The sequence below is a fragment of the Macrobrachium rosenbergii genome, chromosome 47 (genome assembly GCF_040412425.1).
Source record: "Macrobrachium rosenbergii isolate ZJJX-2024 chromosome 47, ASM4041242v1, whole genome shotgun sequence".
Classification (NCBI taxonomy): Eukaryota; Metazoa; Arthropoda; class Malacostraca; order Decapoda; family Palaemonidae; genus Macrobrachium; species Macrobrachium rosenbergii.
This window is the reverse complement of record NC_089787.1, coordinates 35,168,145-35,190,637: the sequence shown is the minus strand read 5'-3', so window position 1 is coordinate 35,190,637 and position 22,493 is coordinate 35,168,145. Positions and strand designations below refer to the sequence as shown.

The 22,493-nt window shown below is 33.6% G+C and overlaps 1 protein-coding gene across 1 annotated transcript in view; it reads right to left on the bottom strand.

The window, feature by feature from the left end:
- Window positions 1-7,869: 7,869 nt before the first annotated feature.
- Window positions 7,870-22,493, bottom strand: part of LOC136830757 (uncharacterized) — a 612,586-nt gene continuing 597,962 nt past the window's right edge. The window contains exons 8-11 of the mRNA XM_067090627.1: window positions 13,545-13,733; window positions 12,793-13,103; window positions 10,452-10,684; window positions 7,870-8,570 (exon numbers count right to left, since the gene is read on the bottom strand). Of these exons, the coding sequence (XP_066946728.1) occupies window positions 12,809-13,103; window positions 13,545-13,733 (484 nt within the window). The 3' untranslated portion in view covers window positions 7,870-8,570; window positions 10,452-10,684; window positions 12,793-12,808. The remainder of the gene's footprint in view (window positions 8,571-10,451; window positions 10,685-12,792; window positions 13,104-13,544; window positions 13,734-22,493) is intronic.

Below are 22,493 nucleotides of genomic sequence, written 5' to 3'. Positions count from 1 at the left end.
GGAATTTTTGAACTTTTATAATTCTGAAATTTTATTAATACCCCCTTTCATTATAATTTCAGGTATTCAAGTCACTCTACACTTGCCACGGTGGGGTCTCATGGATCTGAAAATGAGTAATGAAATATTCCCCCTGTTATAAAAGCAAGCAATCATGCTATTGATAGGTCCAGTGACTGACTTTTCTGCAGAATACTGTATTTCAGAGGTCTCACCTATCATTCATTTTCGTTTACTCTTATCATCTTTCATCCTTCAAGAGGCAAGTTTATTTTCCTCTGCCATTTAGCCTCATTTCTGTTTCTTTCCTTTTACTTATCTGGCTTTTATGTTCAGAGGTAACTGAGGTCACCACGTTACATTCTCCATCGGCTAACGTAATAAAATGAGAAGGCTACAGTGATCACTTTCTGCTAACGCTTCTGTCAGTGATTTTAAAATTAAAAGATCCTTCTACTCCGGCCCTCTTTAGTCTTAGACACTCTATAACAAATAGTCTGTTGTCCTTCTCTTAAGGTTTGAAACGTGTTTTATGCCTTAAATATTGACAAGTTTCAGGCCAAACCTTCATCCTGCACAATCCAGTTTGGCTGACCTTTTTTTTCTGGTCTAGTTGTTGAATCTTGGACCAAAGCTTGAAAACAAGGCGATATAGTTCATCTGAGACAAAAGTGAGTGCTTTAATTGTTCAAAATACTATCCCAGGCCTCTAACTTCTGATGTCCCTGAAGGTTGTAAAACTGATAAAATCTCACCTACTCAAAGAACCTCTGAATCTGGCTCTCATTTTTGGATTAACTTTTCTACCTGTATATGATGATGTCTACAAAACATTTGGGGTTCTTGTTTTATCCTAGCATGCATGATACCTTTAACCCGTTTTGACTGAATTTGATCTAAAAGCTATTAATCAGAGCTCTTGTTCGTTGCATTCCTCCTCTCTGTGAACGTACTGTTTTCCTTGCAACCGTTTTCTATGTTTTTATAGACAGCGCTTCTGTTTCACATTCCACTTTTAGTAATGATTCTGAGGGTATTGTTCTCTCTTGTCTTTTCCTCCTTCTCCAAAACATCTTGCCTCGTATTTTGCTGTCATACGCGACTAAGTTGGCTTTATGCCAGCACGAGCTCTTGGTCACAGAGCAACCCGTAAAAGTGTCCTGATGATTCAATACGTCATGATTCTTCCTTCAACCCCATTCTTCTTCCAATGTCGGAACTGCATCTCCTAATTTATCTTTCTCTATCTATCAGTTTTCATCTCGACGGTATATTCGAATTCTCTTATTCTGTTAGATGAAAATGTAATCGAACGTCACTTTCTTATCAGTATTATGGGTGTTCGAGTAACTTCGAACTTACAATGGAAAGATCGGCTAGTTCAAATAGTTCAACCTGACTCATAAAAAAAATTGGGTGTTTGATCTGGGTATCACACGTCTGCAGTAAACAAAAAGCTCTTCCTTCCCCTGGTTGAAATATATCCTTCACGTTTGCAGTAAACGAAAGTTTTATAACGGCCTTTCCTACCCCAGTTTGAAATATTCCTCTTACATTTGTGCCACTTCATCTTTGTTTTCCTTCGCAATAAGATTGCATCAAATGCAGTTTATCGAGTCAGTTGTCCACCTTAGACAAGTTAAGTATACCTTAGTTTTACCAGACCACTGAGCTGATTAACAGGTCTCCTAGGGCTGGCACGAAGGATTAGACTTATTTTACGTGGCTAAGAACCAATTGGTTACCTAGCAACGGGACCTACAGCTTATTGTGGAATCCGAACCACATTATAGCGAGAAATGAATTTCTATCACCAGAAATAAATTCCTATAATTCTTCATTAGCCGACCGGAGACTCGAACTCAGGCCTAGCGAGTGCTAGCCGACAACTCTACCGACTCTCTCAACGAGGAACTCCCCCCGTTATCCATCTTAATGAGAAGACTCGAAGAGTTGTTGATGAGCAACCTTTGCATGTGTATAAGGAGATCATGCAATTGAAGATTTCTGCATAAAGGGTTTCATAAATGCTTTTGCGATATGGGGAAGAATAAGATAATGGAATTTTTGTAATATTATCTTTCCCAGGAAGTATTTTACGACTGATTTTTAGATGTGGTGCAACGGGAAGCAAAAACGAAAATATGTCACAGAAAGCTGAACCTCAGTTGTATGAAGGGACTGCAGACCCCACTTCTTTACAGAAATCAAAGGCGAATGCTGAATACGAATACCAAATAAGCGTGAAAACGATTGAGATGCAATTCCTCCACAGTGTAAATTGTCTATTGAGGGTACCAAACTTGTCGGTAAATGGGGAACTTCGCATCAAAGTTAACGTTCGTAAAAAGAGTGATCAGGGGGTCTTGAGAAAATCTGCTTACGTGGAGAATTGAATTGAAAGGTTTGCTGGAAAGGCCGTTCCATAAAGAAGGTCCTTAGCAAAAGAAAGTTGATTAATCAATGGCCGAAGTGTGCATAATGTGGAAAGACGCGATGTTGATGCTTCCCGCTTGCATGAAGCGAATTCAGGTTATGGAACGTTTTTGGACCTTGTGAATCTGCCCGTGAATGTGCTCTTGTATTTCTTCAGAGCCATCACTTATTATGGAAAGTAGCTTATATAGTGTGTGTGTGTATATATATATATATATATATATATATATATATATATATATATATATATATATATATATATATATATATATATATATATACATACAGTATATATATAAATGTATGTATATATATTATATATATACATGTGTATATATAAATATACACACATAATACATATAATATACTCGTGTATATATATGTATATATATACACACACACCATGCATCTGTGTGTGTGTGTGTGTGTATTTTGCATTCGTAGCCCCACACCCCAAGTTTAGAAATACATTGCTATTCCAAAGCAACCTGGCAAAAGCCATTATAACTCTGTATCAAGAATGAGCCACTGAAAGCACCATAAAACTTTGGATTTTCGTTCAGATTTGAAGGGTCTGGCGAGAGGGAGTTCTCTCTCTCTCTCTCTCTCTCTCTCTCTCCGCTTCAAATTCCCCCGAAAAAATCCCGAAACAAAATTGTGTACTCGAATTCTAAGTTTGTTCTGGCGAGATCCACCAGGGGTCAGTCCAAAGCGCGTCGCTTATAACCCAACTTTGAACATCGAAAATGTAGGAAAATACTCCGAGGGAGGATAAGGAAGCTGTGATGTCCGCTGCGATACCCAATCAACGACTCTCTGATGCTGGACTTTAAACCGATTATTGTGAGCAAGTTTAGGACACACGCAAAAAAAAAAAAAAAAAAAAAAGAAAACGAAAAATCCCAGAATTATTTTCTGTTATTTGAGGAAGATCGCTGAATAAGAATTCAGGAAAAGAAAACGTTCCAAAAATAAGAGAATTTTGTGGGGTTTGTTTTTCGTATGTGTTTCATTCCTATGTTTTCGTTTTAGTTTTCTGTTAAAGAAAACTATTGTGGCGGCTTTGTCAGTCCGTCCGCACTTTTTTCTGTCCTCACTTTTTATGGCCGCCCTCAGATCTTAAAAACTACTGAGGCTAGAGGGCTGCAAATTGGTATGTTAATCATCCACCCTCCAATCATCAAACATACCAAATTACAGCCCTCTAACCTCGGTAGTCTTTATTTTATTTAAGGTTAAATTTAGCCATAATCGTGCATCTGGGATCGATATAGGACAAGCCACCACCGGCCCGTGGTTAAAGTTTCATTGGCCCGGGTTCATACAGCATTATACTGAGACCACCGAAAGATAGATCTACAGGCATTTTCGGTGGCCTTGATTATACGCTGTAGAGGCTGTAAAGAAAACTCGATTGCGCCGAAGAAACTTCGGCTCATTTTCCACTTGTTTTGCCTTTGTGCTGGAATCTTATTTTCATCTTTCCGTTCTTTTGCCTTTATGCTGGAATCGTTTTATTTTTATCTTTTCGTTTTTTGCCTTTACTCTGGAATCTTTTTATACTATCCCTTTTAGGTGTTTTATTTTCGCTATCCTGATAGAGATCTTCAGAGACATTTTGTCAGGAGGAGATTAGAAACGTTATTTTTCAGTCTATGGCGACTGCCGGAGAATGCATATTATCAGCTGTGCTCGACAGGCGACAATATCTTTATAACCCTTTATCTCTCTGGGAAAAGAAAGCAGCACGTTCGAGAGAGCGAGATAAAATCTGTAGCCTCGACAGATCAAAGCCATTGCAGCGTTCATGAATGAAAGCCTTCAAAGGACACTCATTGGGCAAGAGATAATTTGATATAAATCAGCCCTTTCAGAAAAGACAAAAAGGAAAAAGTTGATAGCAGGAGAAAAAAAATAATCTCTTGGAAAGTGAAGTGTGACTGTCATTTGAACATGTGAAACGCTATTTATAGAATTATAATTTTTTCATTGATTAATTTTTGTTGATCAGCGATGCAGAATTACACGAAAAAAATTTCGGGGAATCTATAAATAATAGTGACTCACAGAGAGAGAGAGAGAGAGAGAGAGAGAGAGAGAGAGAGAGAGAGACATAGGACGTCTGTTTCAGCAATATCAGTAGATCTCTGTGAAATGCGCTTGGAAATATGTTATATACCTCTTTATCATTTAATATACGTTCCACATACATACTTAAAAGAACCAGTGGTCTGCAATATTCACTTACGTGCAACACTGAACTGAAGATTAACGCTATTTAGATTCTAAGTAGAACAGACAGGTCGAAAACTCGCAACGAGAGCATTATGGGAAATGAGGAAACTTGGCTTCTCTTTCGTATGGGTTGGTTAAGCTGTGATCGCCGATTTCTTATATCATAAGAAGCAATTCCACACCACATAGTCACTTCAGCTTATATTTAAAGCAACCAATATCTATAAAAAATATGAGGTTTCCATATTAAAAACTGAACATTTCCAGACATTTCAATAAATAATGGTTGCAATATGTTATGACAGAGGCTGATTGATGGAAATCTTACAAAAAAAAAATTATGCAATGTTCAGTCAAACCAATCTCCGTATTTTACCATATCCAGTTAGAACAAATAAATTAATGAGCTAATATTACACTCTGAGGTCAATAAGATGGACGACCGATATCCTTATTCAGCCAAGCAAATAAATAAATAAATAAATAAATAAATAAATAAATAAATAAATAAATAAATAAATAAAGTTAAAATAAAACAGAATCAGGTTTAACTACCAGGGAAGCAAGAGACCTCGAGGCTTACGGAAAAAAGTGTCATATATATCCGGTCTCATTAACATCAATAATCACTCACATAAAATTAATAACAGAATAATGTATATCCATAGCAGCAGCAGCAGAATAATTAAGCGTGAATCTCACACGTCATTTATAAATGGAACGATTTCGAAATTGGTGTTACTTGCACTTTAATACACGGATGAACTCGCTCGTATAATCAGTCATGAAAAAGGATAGAAAACTATTAAAAAATTAAATAGGTAAGAGATATTTTTTTACAAAAATACTAAAGCAAAATAAATGATTGATCTACCACGTTATGTACGAGACAGGTATAAAGAAAATTACGTGGAAAGTATAAAAAAAATCAAGCAAATTAATAATATGGAAAAGAACTGAAACGCATTTTAAAACTATACCTGTCAAACACCTTTAGCACAAAATACATTAACATATTATAAAGATAAGACCACAATTAAAAACAACTACGATGATAATTATATGTAAGAAAACTTATGGAAAAAATCTAATGTAATATAACGACGACCAGTACATGTATAGTACAACAGGAACCACTTGCGGGTAAATAGCAGAGAGGCTATTATTATATATTCTGTCCAAATTCTTTAGTGTTATTTCGGGTAGAAAAGCATTAGATAAGAAAGAGGATAATATTATGCATCCAGCTGTAGACTTATATATTATGTGGATACCATAATACTGTATACTATGCCCCCTACTGAGGCAGAAATATTACGATGGTCAGTTTCATGTTTCCTATGACACTGACCTTATAAGACAGAGATATATTGAAGAGATCCCTATTTTTCAAAGAGAAATTACAAAGGCCATTGTTGTTTACCATATGGCACATATCTCACGAAGAGAGTTACCTGGGGTCATTTTCATCAAAAGGTTCAACCACATCAACGGTCAGGTCAGAATAACAAGTCGGGTTTCCAGTCTTTATTGTATAAAAATAACACTGCATTATACAAAACTATGAAGTATATGTGTATAGTTCATTCATAACATACTTAAAGGATGGTGTTGAATCGTATATAGATATATTATATATATACACACGCATACATGGCTTCGGTGGAAATTTCATAACAGCAATTTTTTAAGGTTTCCAAGGTCACCACGACATAGAAACCACTTTTCATCTGTGATGGGATGATGATTGCTGGCGTTCTTCTTTAAAGAGTTCTCAGTTAAGGTCAGTGTTCGAGTGAATCTGATTTTGCTACATTTTCCCTTCGATATGTGACCTTCGCTAGCAAGAGCCCTCAAGACTGCACTCTGCCAAAACTGCCTGTCAGTCAGTCAGTCAGTCAGACTCAGGACAACACTTGCCACACACACAAACACACACACACATGCATACACCGCACTGGTTTCTTGCACGGGTTCCGGACTGACGTGCAAATCTTTGGTTCATTGGAATATGTAGGTGAATCTCAGAACGCAACTCTCCCAACTCTTTGTGAAAGGAAATGGATATTGCTAGGAGTGAGGTTGTTCCAAGTGGAACCATTTAGATCCATTGAAAGAAGTAATAACATCCCACAAGCACTGAACAGTTCCATGTAAACATCAAGTGCAAAGCATATTTATCCTTGTAATCTTACGTCTCTGGAATGCACAGCATTCAGAACTGGAGTCTCAAAAAGGAGTTTGTTTTTCTAAGTTTTTTTGTCAACACAGATTATATCTCCTTGGCCCCATATCTGAAAAATTATTTTTTTTTTCAGAACGTGCACCACAAGAATACAGTTAATAACATCTATTATGCCTAAATGAAATACCCACAGCGCTTAATCAATGGGGCCTTGACAGTCAAATACATTCATTCTGATTTACAGAGACAGCTATTTGAGTTGTGCCGCAGATGTAAATTGGTAAAAGCGAATAATTAATGTAAGATAAGCAAAAGAAACGGAGGTCTGAGATTTGTTAATAACTGTTGAATTATACATTTGAATAACATGTCAAGATAATCGCAGTATGAAACTGACTTGTCAATCTTATCTTGTATTAATACGATGAAATAGAGAAAAGAAAGAATTATCGAGTAGAATTTAAATGAAGTACGCTTGATCGTAATGTAAAAAAATATATATATGATGTAAAAATCACGATGAACTGCAGCTCAGCACTTTGGCAAACAATTTTACCATGAAAGGATGACTCGGAAAGATATTGCTGTCACTTACGTAGTCATATAAAGATTAAGAACATCGATCTTTCATAATTATTTTGAGTAGTTAAAGGACTCTCTCTCTCTCTCTCTCTCTCAGACGGGCAACAGAACAACGCAAACATTCAGTTGGACCATACGGATATTATTTTGTTTGTGCGATACGTTCAGTGGAAATTTCTGAAGCCTGGACATTCAAAGGCGCTCTGTAACATTAATTAAATGTATCATATATCAATTTTAGTACATGAAAAAAGAGAAGGACATTAATTGTGCTAAACTGACGTGACGCAATTTTTTCCACCAAATGAATAAGTAGTATGTATTTTCATTGTTTTTCTCTGCGTTCAATTGCTCTTGCTCCTAAGAATTTCTGACTTTGCTCTTTTTACATTTCACAGTTGACACAGAATTACCCTTTTTTACCTGGGAAGTTTTCTTTTTTTTTGTCAATGTTTTCTTTTTCATTCGTTTCTTTAAACTTAATTTTTCATGACCTTATAAATGGAAGTACAATACAATTGGAAAGTTTCTTTTTGCCGTTAATGTTTTGTTTTTCCTTTTATGTTTTTAAATTCAGTTTTCATAATCTCATAAATGGAGTTAGGATGCAATGGGAGAGTTTCTTTTTGATCCCCATGATTTTCTTTCTTCCGTTAATTGTTTCTCATTTTCTGAATAAACTTGAAAATATTTTTTATAATAATCTTGAAAAAGTTACAACGCAGCGCTGTTCGTGGCATACAAAGAATCACTTTCGTCTCATTTTTCCACATTTAGAAATATACAAAAGTGCAAACACCATTTTCACTAAACTGCAGAACAAAGTTATTATTATTCCTTTCTTGATTTCCTAAGTTTTTTCCTGGAAACGTTTCCACCATCATCTAATATCCACAAAAGACGCAAAAAAGAATCGACTTTTTATTTTTAAAACTAGACCCTACATTCATCACAGTTTCCAAGTATGCGGAAAAGAAAGTGTCCGGGAAAAATTAAACGTATGAAAGATTCAAGAGGATGTCCACGCAGAATAGACTGACAATGAGTGAAAATTTAATTTACTTTTTTTTTTTACACCCAGATGATTGGTTCCTTTCCCAAGGAGTCCAAAAAGGGCAGCGGAATTCTACAACTGCAAAGAAAGAAGGGGGAGAGAAAATGGGTTATATTCAAATGTTGTGACTGCTTGTTGCAATGCCTTATATGTTTGCTTACAGCTAGGAATATTGCAGATCTTTTATCACATAATATGCACGATAAGCGATGGCAGTTATCCAGCAAAATCATATATACATATATATATATATATATATATATATATATATATATATATATATATATATATATATATATATATATATATATATATATATATATATATATATATATATATATATATATATATATATATATATATATATATATATATATGTGTGTGTGTGTGTGTGTGTGTGTGTGTTTGTGTGGGTGCGTTAGCGCGTATGTTTGTTTGTGTACGTTGGCTTGTGTACGCTTGTCTTTTGAGTCCGTGTAAACATTATGTATGTGAGACGTTTGAACAAAAATAGGAAAAAATAAAAAAGCAAGGTTCCTATAAAATAATGATAATAACGCGCCAGAGCGTATTATTATTATTATTATTATTATTATTATTATTATTATTACTGTCCTCTGGACCAAGTCAACAACTCAATTAGCCAAAGAAAACATTATTATTCATGATAAAAATACTGAAAAAATCTGGAAAAAGTCAATAAAACTCAATTATATAAAGAAAACATAATATATTATATAGCAAAAATCAGAAAAATAAGGTAAAATATATAATACAATATATATATATTATATATAAATTTATATATATATATATATATATATATATATATATATATATATATATATATATATATATATATATATATATATATATATATATATATATATAAATTTAATATATATATATATATATATAAATTTATATATATATATATATATATATATATATATATATATATATATATATATATATATATATATATATATACATGAAATGAATACGAACGGACAAAACTAGATGTTATCAAACAAAATAAACAAATAAATATATAAATAAATAAATAAATAAAATAAAGTGACGCTTACTTGCGCATACTCTCTAACAAGAGCATTCAAACACAAGGCTAGGTTACAGCCCATGCTTTCAGAATACCAGCTGTATAGTTCCAACAGGCTTAAGACAAATCATCTGTACACCTGTGACTGCTCAGCAGTCATACATGATGCCATAGATGCCACAATCAATTAAGCCAAAAAAATAAATAAAAAAAAACTCAATAAGAAGGATGCTGTTAGCATAACTAAAAGTTTCGTAATGGAACTGAGGAACTTTATCAAAAACCTTTCTCTTTTTTTCAATAAACTGGAGAGTAAAACTTCTCTTTTCCCAATAAACTGAAAATCAAAACTTTTCTGTTTTCCCAATAAATTGAAAATCAAAACATTTCTGTTTTCCAATAAACTGAAAATCAAAACTTTTCTGTTTTCCCAATAAACTGAAAATCAAAACTTTTTTGTTTTCCTAATAAACTGATAATCAAAACTTTTCTGTTTTCCCAATAAACTGAAAATCAAAACTCTTCTGTTTTCCAAAACTGAAAATCAGAACTTTTCTGTTTTCCCAATAAACTGAAAATCAAAACTTTTCTGTTTTCCCAACAAACTGAAAATCAAAACTTTTTTGTTTTCCCAACAAATTGAAAATCAAAACTTCCCTGTTTCCCAATTAAGTGAAAATCTAAAAATTTTTGTTTTCCCAATAAACTGAAAATCAAAACTTTTCTGTTTTCCCAATAAACTGAAAATCAAAACTTTTCTGTTTTTCAAAACTGAAAATCAATACCTCGCCGTTTCGACAAACTGAAGAACAGAACAAAACCTCGTCTCGTTTTGTTGATGTGTTTTGTAGCAGCAGGATTACTGCCTGAGCGTAAAAAGAGGAATTACATAAACTTACCTGTACATTAAACGGGCAAGGAGTACCCTCAGTGGCTTGCCTCTATGAGATGGACGGTTCGTGACGGCTGTGCGGAGGATTAAATCACATCTTTGGGTCGCTGTCTACGACGGCTTCCGTATTCTGTCTCGGCCCTTCGTTAGGATGACCGCCTATTGTTTGCTCTCTCTTCTTCTCCCTCTTCTTCGTGGCATCTCCTCCGTCTCCTGCTGCTACTCCTTCTTCGTCTCCTCCTGTTCAGAAAAAAATAACATTAAAAATCAAGTGAAACCTTCTCATGTCGGAGGAAACGTAATTACTAGAGTCTTAGAGCACTCACAAATGCGTGTTAGGTTGATTGCCCCCTGTCGCTTTTTTTAACAACGTCGTTAAGTGCTTAAAGCAGATGTATATATAGCTCTTGTTGCTTTTTAAGGCTGAGCAATAATTATTGTAACATTTCGTGTTGGCGCAATGGCGATGCTATTTTGAGATTGCTCGCGCAATCGTGTGGATGTTTTATTCCTCAATACATCATCTAGATGTACTGACCTTCGCTGCGCATAGGAAAGTCTGCCTTGATGATTTCCATATTCTTGCTTCATTGCTCTGGCTGTTTAAAGGTCTTGTTTGTCTGTCTCTCTTGAAAAAGTATTCTTGGAACGCTCTATATTAAACTGATTTCCAGCAACCTCTTGCAAAACTTCTCATCACGTCAAATAAATTTTTTAAGTATACTTCTTAATCTGAATAATATTTGCATGTCAGTCTGCGCGCGCGCGCGTTTGTATGTGTGTGTGATTACTGTAATTAACGAATGTCATTTTTATTACAACTAGACATGACAGGAAAACTGGAAAACATAGATGTTAAGATTAGGGTAACGATTTTCTTTCTGAATAGAGTAATAATTTTCTTTGTCTCCGTGTAAGAACTACCACTGAAGTAGGTAAATTTAAAACCCTGGGACTCATCACTTCATTTCATTACTCTGTAAGGAACAAGTTTGTAAACCTTTTTTAGGCTACTCGCATTTATCCATGAGGGCAAAATTATGCTTCCTTTTTCTTAGGCGTGTTTTCTAAAGGCGTGATTTTCTACGCAAGATCCGATGTATTAACCTTGGTACCTATATTAATACTTACTAGATTGTTGTCACAAGCAGATGCTGCCACCATCTGATATTACTTAATACAATGGCACTTGCATGTAATATATGCAGAATTTGATTTATCGAAAACCTCTTGGAATCAAGGATTAATATTAATATTTTATTTTGCTGAAACAATAATACGTAGCAACAGAGGTGAATCCAAAGGGAGTTAGCAGACAAAGGATGTTTAGCAGACAAAGAGAAATACACAATGGTTCAAAACCTGCAATACCTCCCTCAGGAATCGTTCACTAATACGACCAAAAAATACGACCTAAATAAGATTCTGACAACCGAGAATATCTAACGAACACAACTCCTGAGGTCTAGAGAAAATAAAACTGGATTTTTCGCTTTTCAACTGGACATTGGAAACAAGGGCACTCAAGGCAAAACAATACTGGAAAAAACAATCACAAACGCCCAAGGCACCTACCCAACACAAACCAGGTTTCATCAGCCAGAAATTCTAACTCCGTCTTTTAAACTGACCTACAAAAATTGGTTAAGGAAAGATATATATATATATATATATATATATATATATATATATATATATATATATATATATATATATATATATATATATATATATATATATATATATATATATATATATATATATATATATATATATATATATATATATATATATATATATATATATATATATATATATAAGAAGAATTTTCATCAACTCAAGGTAACATGGAAATCAGAAAAGAATGAATATTTAACTTTAAATTGATCTGTGAATTTAAAGGATACGTCAAAACAATTCGGAAGATCAAAGGTCTCTAACCATCAGCGTTTCTAAGATACAAAATAAAATGCAAAAATTAACATATGACCTTGAAAAATAAGCCAAAGAAAAAGGACTTGTGGAAAATGATTACCCACGCGAGGTAAAAGGTAAAGGTAAAGGTAAAAGGAACACAAATAATAATAATAATAATAATAATAATAATAATAATAATAATAATAATAATAATAATAATAATAATAATAATAATAATAATAATGTGGATAATCACCATAACATGATGCTTCATTGCTAAGGAATCCACAATAATAAAACAGCATATTGTGGACTCCTTAACAATGTTGAAATGATAATAAAGATAATTATCATAATCTTATTATTACTGTGATTAATGACAGTGTTTTATCAAAGTAAAGTACCTGAACTGAATTTTTAAAAAACCTTACCTTTTATTGGTCTCTCTCAGGACTCCCGGTCCGGGAACTTTTTGACGGGCAGTCCGAAAGTTGGTCGGAGGATTTCCAGCTCATCCCCAAAATAGGCACTTCGAGAGTAGGGTCCCTGACGGCCGCGGGCACTGTCCTCGTACCTCTTCTTCAGGATGGAGCGCAGGGGCTCCGTTGGCCCTAGGAGCCCTCCTTGCGGCAACCCCGAATCTGGAGGCGTGTAGGGAGTGTTGGAGGGCGGCGGTGGGTCCTGGCGTGGAGGCAAGGCGATGGCTCCCACGTCACTGTCGCTCTCGGGAATGGTGTCTATCCTGAAGAACACAAAGAAGTTCCTGCGGTTACCAGTTGATGTATTTTTAAAAATTTCATTACCTGGCTTGTTGGGACATATTGCCAAACACACGCCACTATTAAGCATTGATTTTTTGTGGTTGGACAGTACCAATTAGATATCAAAAGATGTAAAGTTTCCCCTCAAATTTTGATTCACGACTTTACCATTAGACTTAAATATGACAGGGGTTTAAATCTTTCGAGTCCAAATAATAAAAAAATAGTAATGAAACCAGTGGAATTAATGGCAGAGGTATAATCAATAATGGCAATAGAAGAAATATTAGCAGGATTAGCAGTAATAGCAGCAGAAATAACAGGACAGTGAACAGGGCGCACTAGACATTTCTGCTTCCAGTACACAAGATTAAGATTTCCATTCCTGTATGGTTTCAATTTCAGTACGTTGTTATGTTTACCTTGACATAGACCCGCTCCTTCTGTGCTGAGCTTCATAGGACTCCTTCATGCGGTACAGCTGCTCCTGAAGGCTTCTGTATTCGAGCAGGAACTTTTCCAGTTGCTGGGCGTGGTACTGGAATCGACACGCGTCCGTCGCGTCCAGATCGCTGCCTCCAACGGCGCCACCTTCAGCAGCAAACTCTGGCCTGTAGGGGGGGAAGTAGGTAGTGTTACTGACCAAGTGAAACGGCAAATAGCTTTCATACTCCATATCTTTCTCCCACGTAGGAGAACCGACTATGGCTCAATGTATATATATATATATATATATATATATATATATATATATATGTATATATATATATATATATATATATATATATATATATATATATATATATATATATATATATATATATATATATATATATATATATATATATATATATATATAACACACATCAAATATATATAAATACATCAAACATACATACATACATGCATAATTCCTTCACACCAGCTATCCAAACCTACCGACCGCTAATCTTTCCACATGACCGAACCATCCTAAAATACCCGTTTCCCCAATTCTTTTTCGTACATGATGTAAAGTTTGCACTCTGCCTTGACAGATACCATCAGACTTATAGAACAATTAAAAGACTGGGTTCTGCCCTTGCTTATTTGGGCCGGACGAATAAAGGAATTGAATACCAGAATATTTCTTTTTATACACATAAATGAAAAATCACGATGCAATAATATCATCTCCTGGGACCTTTTGCAATCTGCATTAAACAGCTAAAAAAGGAAAATAATAAAAGTCCAGGTAAATATACCTATGACCCCATTCTATGCAAGATGTTCGGGGAAGATTTCATAGAAAAACTAAGGATTATCGTGGCCTCTTGATAAAATCTTGGCATCGCCTTGGTCAATCAATTACTTGGTTAATCTAGGTCAGCTACCCCTGATCTGAAGATCAGTCTGAAATGTAAAGCCCTTTGTATGCATTAAGTGTTTTCATACATGTCTGAGCTTCATCATATTTTTAAAAACCTATTTTTCTTTGCAAGTCTTTGTTTTTCTGTGCCAACAATGTCTTATATCAAAGGCGAAAGATCTTGCACTACGTTGTTTCACTTTCCTCTTGGCCATATACTCTGTTGGCAATTATCTAATAGCTACAAAAAAACTAACATGCACATAGCTGATATTCATTCAGGGTCATCACTAAAACAAATACCTGTCAAAAAACAGACTTGGTGCAAACTTAATTGGTCTTCATCTAAAACAGAAAAAAGGAAATTGAACAGAATAATGTTTGAAGGACTCTACCCAAAAGAGCGAAAAGTAAAATAACCAGAATAATGTTTGAAGGGTGACTTGCAAATTAATTCAGTTAATTAAATCTGTCCTTAAACGTGTGTCTATTCCAGCAAAGCATTGCCTCACTTCCTGCCATGAGACGCAAGAAAAACACAAGCAAGACTGTTGTTGAATTGGGGCCACTTCATTAGAGACGTCGGCTGGATCTTACTTCCTGCTCTCCTGCCAATCCACTAGACACGCGAAGTCAAACACCTAACGCTGATGAAGCCAGCCTTTGCTCTCTCGCTCTCTCTCTCTCTCTCTCTCTCTCTCTCTCTCTCTCTCTCTCTCTCTCTCTCTCTCTCTCTCTACTGCTTTTGAAATTCAAACAAAAGAGTTGGGAATGAAAACACATGTTCATCAGGCGTTCTTTGAAAGCACCAAGGAGCTGCCCGAATGAGAGGTCAGATAAAACGGATTTTGACAAAGGGCTGGGTGTTGACGTAGGGTCTTCAGATTTCTTAAGAGAATCCGGAACTACGAACAAGATACTGTAATAATACTGTTTCATTTTGACATTGCTTTTATGCATTTTAAAACGGGCACGTGGCTGGAAGTCTTTTTCCATTACAGAAAGGGGCTTCCTTTCCAGTTTGTTACAGAAAATGTCGATACAAAGTCTCGCGTGAGAATGTGAAAACGTTACCTCTCGGCATTAGGAAATCACATTGCCTAACATTTATTCCAAGAAAAATAAATTACTGCATTAGTCTTGACCTCATAGACAATTAACTGAAATCGTACAAATACTATTCTGCATTATTTTGTTTCCTGATATTCTGTGCTCAAAATATTCTTAATAATAATAATAATGTCATCTTGAAATAGGTATTATAAAAAAAAAAACGGCTCTCCGAAGGGAAGGATGGTCTAGTACCTGTAACACTGGTAACAGTTAGAATTTCTTTTCTTTTTTCCAAACATTAATAGACTGGACTTAGTCTTTCTCTCTCTCTCTCTCTCTCTCTCTCTCTCTCTCTCTCTCTCACTCTGTTTCTCTACTCCATAATACATATCTACTGAATTCAATGATGCAATGCAGTAAAAGTGTTTGTTACATCGCCATGATCTCTCTCTCTCTCTCTCTCTCTCTCTCTCCAGTCGATAATACGTAACTATTGAGTTTAATTCCGTAATGCAGTAAAAGATTTGCTTATTATTAAGAACATGACAATGTGATGGATGATCTCTCTCTCTCTCTCTCTCTCTCCGGTAGGTAACCATTTAGTGAATATATATAGTGTTTGAAATACGAAAAATATCCCTTTTATAATTAAATAAGGGGAACCTGTGGGATTAGAATATACCCCTTTCTCTCCCTCATCTAGTGTGCAATTATAAATCAATTTTCATATTTAAAGGCGAGCTCACTTTAAGGCAACGACTGATGTACGTCTCAAAGTCACGCTCATATGCACACACACGCACACACACATACACACACACACACACACATATATATATATATATATATATATATATATATATATATATATATATATATATATATATATATATATATATATATATATATATATATATATATATATATATATATATATATATATATATATATATGTATATGTATATATATATATATATATATATATATATATATATATATATATATATATATATATATATATATAGAGAGAGAGAGAGAGAGAGAGAGAGAGAGAGAGAGAGAGAGAGAGGGGAGAGAGAGAGAGAGAGAGAGAGAGAGAGAGAGAGAGAGAGAGAGAGGGGGAGAGAGAGAGAGAGAGAGAGAGAGAGAGAGAGAGAGAGAGAGAGAGAGAGAGAGAGAGAGAGAGAGAGCACTACGAAATATTGAAAAACGAAGAATAATAATGTCTTTGTAAATATTGTCACGAGCTTCAAACGACCATAGCAGCATCTTCTAATGTTTACGTACATTCAATCCGAATGACTCTTAAAAAATGCAATGCTCATTTGAATGCTAAAATTTTCATCGGGACTTTGGTTATTTATATTAAAATATAATCAGGGAAGTATAATTTTTCTCTTTGTGTTTTGGTTTGGTGCATGTTCATTTTCATACTTCATTTATTGCTTTATACATTCGCATCTTAATACTTTCCCAATAAATTTTCCCATCTCACATTCAGTTTTTATCAACTTTTTTTTTTTAGTAACGTTCTCCTATTTAATTTTCCCCACGCCACTTTCTCTTTTTGTCATCTTATTTATTCCGTTGATGGAGGTTTACGAAAATAAAAGCATTTTCCCCTCTCGAATTCCATCAAAACAATCAAATAAAACAATTGAGATAAAACAGAAAAAGAATGATTATTATTATTATTATTTGAAGAAGAAGAAGAAGAAGAAGAAGAAGAAGAAGAAGAAGAAGAAGAAGAAGAAGAAGAAGAAGAAGAAGAGAGAGAGAGAGAGAGAGAGAGAGAGAGAGAGAGAGAGAGAGAGAGAGAGAGAGAGAGACATGATTATAGAAGTCAAAATGATTGGGAAGGCACTTAAAGAACACCAATATTACACTGAAACTAACAATCGTCAACAGGATATTCAATGGTTGGACAGGAAATTATATAAACAAATAAAGAAAAAAAAAAAACAAATGGAATCAACATTAGCAACATTTATGATATCAGACGATTGAAGATCTTCCTCTCCAGTGGCAACAACTGACATGGCCAATAATCCAGCAGAGCTCTTTTCATGGGCATTTCTCCCAGGGTATAGTGCCCCAGAATTAAAAAGGGATCCGAAAAAGCTCGAGATACCATAGAGGTAAAGGCAAAGCATTTTGGGCTATTGCACTGGAGATCCAGGAATGCCCCAAGATAATCATAAGACGTTCTAAGATAAATATATCAAAAGTTAGAGGACGCTCAGAGACAATTATTTTAGAAGTCAGGCGAAGCTCCAAGATAAATAATTTATTAACTATGGGGTGATCCAAGATAATTAGGACAGAAATCAAGAAAGGCTCCGAGATTGTTATATTGGACAGAAGGAGACACTCCAAGATGATTATAGTAAAAATCGATAGACGCTCCCGTCTAATTATATAAGAAGTAAGGAGCAGACAAAAGATAATTATAATTAACATCAGGAGCCGCTCCAAGATACTTATATTAGAAATTAGTAGAAGCTCCAAGAAAAGTATATTAGAAATTGGTAGACGCTCCAAGATAATTATATTAGAAATCGATAGACGCTCCAGTATAATCACATAAGAAGTAAGGAGCAGCCCAAAGATAATTATAAGTAACATCAGGAGCCGCTCCAAGATAATTATATTAGAAATTAGTAGACGCTCCAAGAAAATAATATTAGAAATTGGTAGGCGCTCCAAGAATTATATGAGAAATCGATAGACGCTCCAGTCTAATCATATAAGAAGTAAGGAGCAGCCCAAAGATAATTATAATTAAACATCAGGAGACGCTCCCAGATAATTATATTAGAAGTTGGTAGATGCTCCAAAACAATTATATTAGAAATTGGTAGACGTTCCAAGATAATTATATTAGAAATCGATAGACGCTCCAGTCTAATTACATAAGAAATAAGGAGCAGCCCAAAGATAATTATAATTAACATCAGGAGACGATCCACGATAATTATATTAGAAATTGGTAGACGCTCCAAGATAATATATGAAATCAAAATAAGCTTAAAAATAATAATATTAGGCATTGAAAGATGCTTAAAGAATTATTACCAAAATTATTCCCAGTCATATCTTAACTCATTAATTTGAAATACTAAGACTGAAAATATGCATACTGAGAATATTTATTTTGAGGAAGAATTTGTATTCTAAAAACTATTTTTTTCTACATTGTTACCACCATTTACTTACATTCATGAATATTAATTTTTTCGAAATTTTAAACTTTGTTCCTCTTCCAAAAATCAATAAAACTAAATAAAAATAAATCTATATAAAAGTACATAAAAGAAATATATAATAAAAACTATAAATAAACATAATAAAAAATATACAAAATAATAACGAATAAAAAATCGATAACTGAATAAATCATTCTCTTAAACATTAAAATTAGTTTCTTCCATCCAAAGTTGTTATCTTTCTCATGACCGTAAAAATTATTATCTCTCACTTGAATCTACAACTGATAATCCTGAAATGCTGAAATTATTCTCTTTCTTTCGCCCAGTTTCAGAACTCGCTCTCGGCACCACAACACTCAGAAGATTGACGCAAAAAGGGTTATAAAAGTTTTCGAGAAAGTTTTGGAAAAAGATGAAAACTGCGTTGGGGAAATTTTTCGAAAGTGAAATTAAGAACAGTTAACTTTGCTTTTTTACTTTCATATTCTTTCTCAGCTTTCATCTAACAGAGAAAATAATAAAAAAAAACCTAAGTGAAATGCATGACACGTTTCTCATTAAAAAAATCTGCATGTGAATCCTAACCTGCAGGGACATAATTTTCCCATAAGATCATCATTGTAAGAGCGGTATATGTAGGTAAAAAGTATTTAACAACTTTAAAAATGTTCTCCTAGAAATTCTATATTGCTATATAACTATTATTTTTTTTTATTAAGAACATTACTACTTATTCTTCGGTAAATATCATCATTTTTGGAAATCATCCATCATTCTTTAGTTCTTAAAAGATTTAAAAAATATTCTGTAACATTAAAAAATCCTCCAACTGTTGATCATGAATTATTAAAATTATTTTAAAAATTATTTCTAATTTTGCACAAAAAAGACAGTAATTTACACATCTTTTCTTACTCTTCATCAAATTTAAGTAAAAAAAATCCTTCCTAACTCAAAAGCAAATATTTACAATTGAAAATATCCTGTCTTACTCAAAAATAAAAATTACAGTCTAATTAAAAGATTAATTTCACAGGTTATTATACAAATTTTATAAGATACCTCGCCTGATCTTGTAAATATAATTGCTATGTAAATTCTTTCTCCCTATATAGTCAATATTTGATGGTTTTTAAATACATCTCTCATTACACTGCGGTATATATTTTAAGGCATTTCAGATTAAAAAAATGTTTACTATGCAATGAGCATCTGATATTTTGAAATACTTCATTCTCTCTATAGTAAACGAATGTTGGTAATTACAATCATCCTCAATATTATGAAGTTACGATTTTATAGCAATGAAGTAATTGCCATCTTACTCTGTACTGAATATCTGACAGTAACACAGATAACATCCTTTAATATTCAGGAGCAAATAATTGATTGGCATTTAGAAAAAAATCATCCTTTACTCTTTAGTAAATGTTGAGTATAAGAATTCATTTCTTACTCTGGAGTAAAATAAAAAAAAATTCTCGCATTCTATTCTTAATTGTCATTTAAAAAAAAATCCTTCTTTACTCAAGTAAATATTTCAAATAAAAATTAATTTCTTACTCTGCATTAAAGCAAAGAAACTACAGCCTCTTACTCTGATTCGACGGCGTTAATAACATCCATACTCTAAAAAAAAAAAAAAAAACTCCAGCCGGATGAAGCCTTGAAGCTTTAAACTCATCCATCAAGTTCCCCCTCAATCTCTTTGTTCATGCTGTCCGTTGATCCCTACTGCTTCCTTTTACTTCTATTTTTTTTTTATTTCTTGTGCCTCCTTCTTATTCCCTTTTCCTCTCCTTCCTCCTTCCCAAACCGATCAAAGGGAGGCAGGAAAAAAACTTCTCTTGTCCTTTCCCTCGTCTCAGGTTTTGAGGAAACTCTTGATAATATCATGGCTGCAAAGTTTTTTTTTTTTTATTCGTGGTTTTTTTTTCCACCAATTTATTGAATACAGGAGGTCTCAAGTCATGGCACCCCCTCTTCACTTCTCAAATCAGAAGGAAAAATTCAAAAATGAAAGTAAAATATATTCATAATTTTTTCACCCATCACCATTCATAAATGAATAAAAACAAACAAAAGGAAATTGATACTTCCCATATAAAGGGAAATGGAAAATAGAAAATTAAGAATGCACCTTCATAAACTAGTGTCATAGGGAACTGAATGGCAACCTCGGTCTTGTTGACGCGTTTGAGTTCGAATCCCAACAATTATTTATTTTCTGAAATCAATGCTTGTAGTGATATGCGTACCCTACATATACGAGGATATCGAGAAATTGCGTATATATATATATATATATATATATATATATATATATATATATATATATATATATATATATATATATATATATATATATATATATATATATATATATATAGACAAACAGCTTTACTACCTTCGATTCTATTACGCATAGCGGAAATATATATATATATATATATATATATATATATATATATATATATATATATATATATATATATATATATATATATATATATATATATATATATATATATATATAAACATAACATAAATCTACTTTCCCTACTACCCCAACCATTTTTTGGAGGAAATATGTAAAAAAAAAAAAAAACATAAAATTCTTTTAATGAATACTTGAGAAAAAATGATTTCCTCATTTCCATTCGAAGTAACAGCCAGCGCATTTTGGGGCGCAACCTTTAATCATATTTCTGTTGGTGTGTTTTCTTTATTCTCCCGGCCCCCACACCCCCCACACTCACACCCACCACGCTTTTTTTTTTTTTTTTTTTTTTTTTTTTTTTTGCATTCCAAGGCTTGCATTCATTCCTTAAGAACACTTGTATCTTGGGAAAAACGTCAGACCCGAAAAGAAAATTCTGCTTGGAAATGAAATACCTAAACACTTGTAACAGTATTTTTTTTTTTTTTTTACCTAGGAAGAAGGCATTAAAAGGGCGCGTTGATATTTTTTCTTTCAACTATACTGTTCTTTTTGAATTTCGACCGCAGCTGACACGCACAATGCAGCGGCCCTGTATTTCTGTTGTGCTGTTTGTAAGTTTGTAAATGAGTCACAGATTTGTTTTTTTTTTCAACCCGGTGGTACAATTAATTTCTAAAAACCTCAGAAAAATAATATATTTACTTATAATCATTTTCATTTATGTCATTACAATACCATGAATCTGAAAGTAATGACATAATGACCAGAGTCATTTTCACGCCAAATCATATCATTCAGTCAATCAGTTATGGAAAAAAAAATAACAGAGGAACTAATTGGCAGACTGGCAAGAACGTGGACAACCTGTCAAAGCAAGTTAAGACGCAAAGGACATCAAATATAGCTCCCTGGGAAAGATAAAGTGACATCTGTTTATTCCTTGAAACTAAGAATTTACTTCCTGCTTTACGGAATCATCTATGAATGATATTATCATGTTCTTATCATTCATGACACTTCCTCGTCTTCGTCACTTGTAATCTTTCTCTCACGTCGGCAACAATGATCACTGACTTTGCGATGCCAGATTACATAAAGATATCAATTAGTGATTCTGGGACATACACTTTAATGGACAATCTAATGAATTAGAGGAATCAGTAAGTAGTTTATTAATATAGACAAGTAAATGAAAAAGCTCGCATGCCAAATGAGTCTGTTAACTGTACTCTTGAGTCATCAGTATAAAAAAAATTATAATTTTACCCAGTTACTTCAAACATAAATATGTGCAACGGCGAGAGTGATTACTTACTCA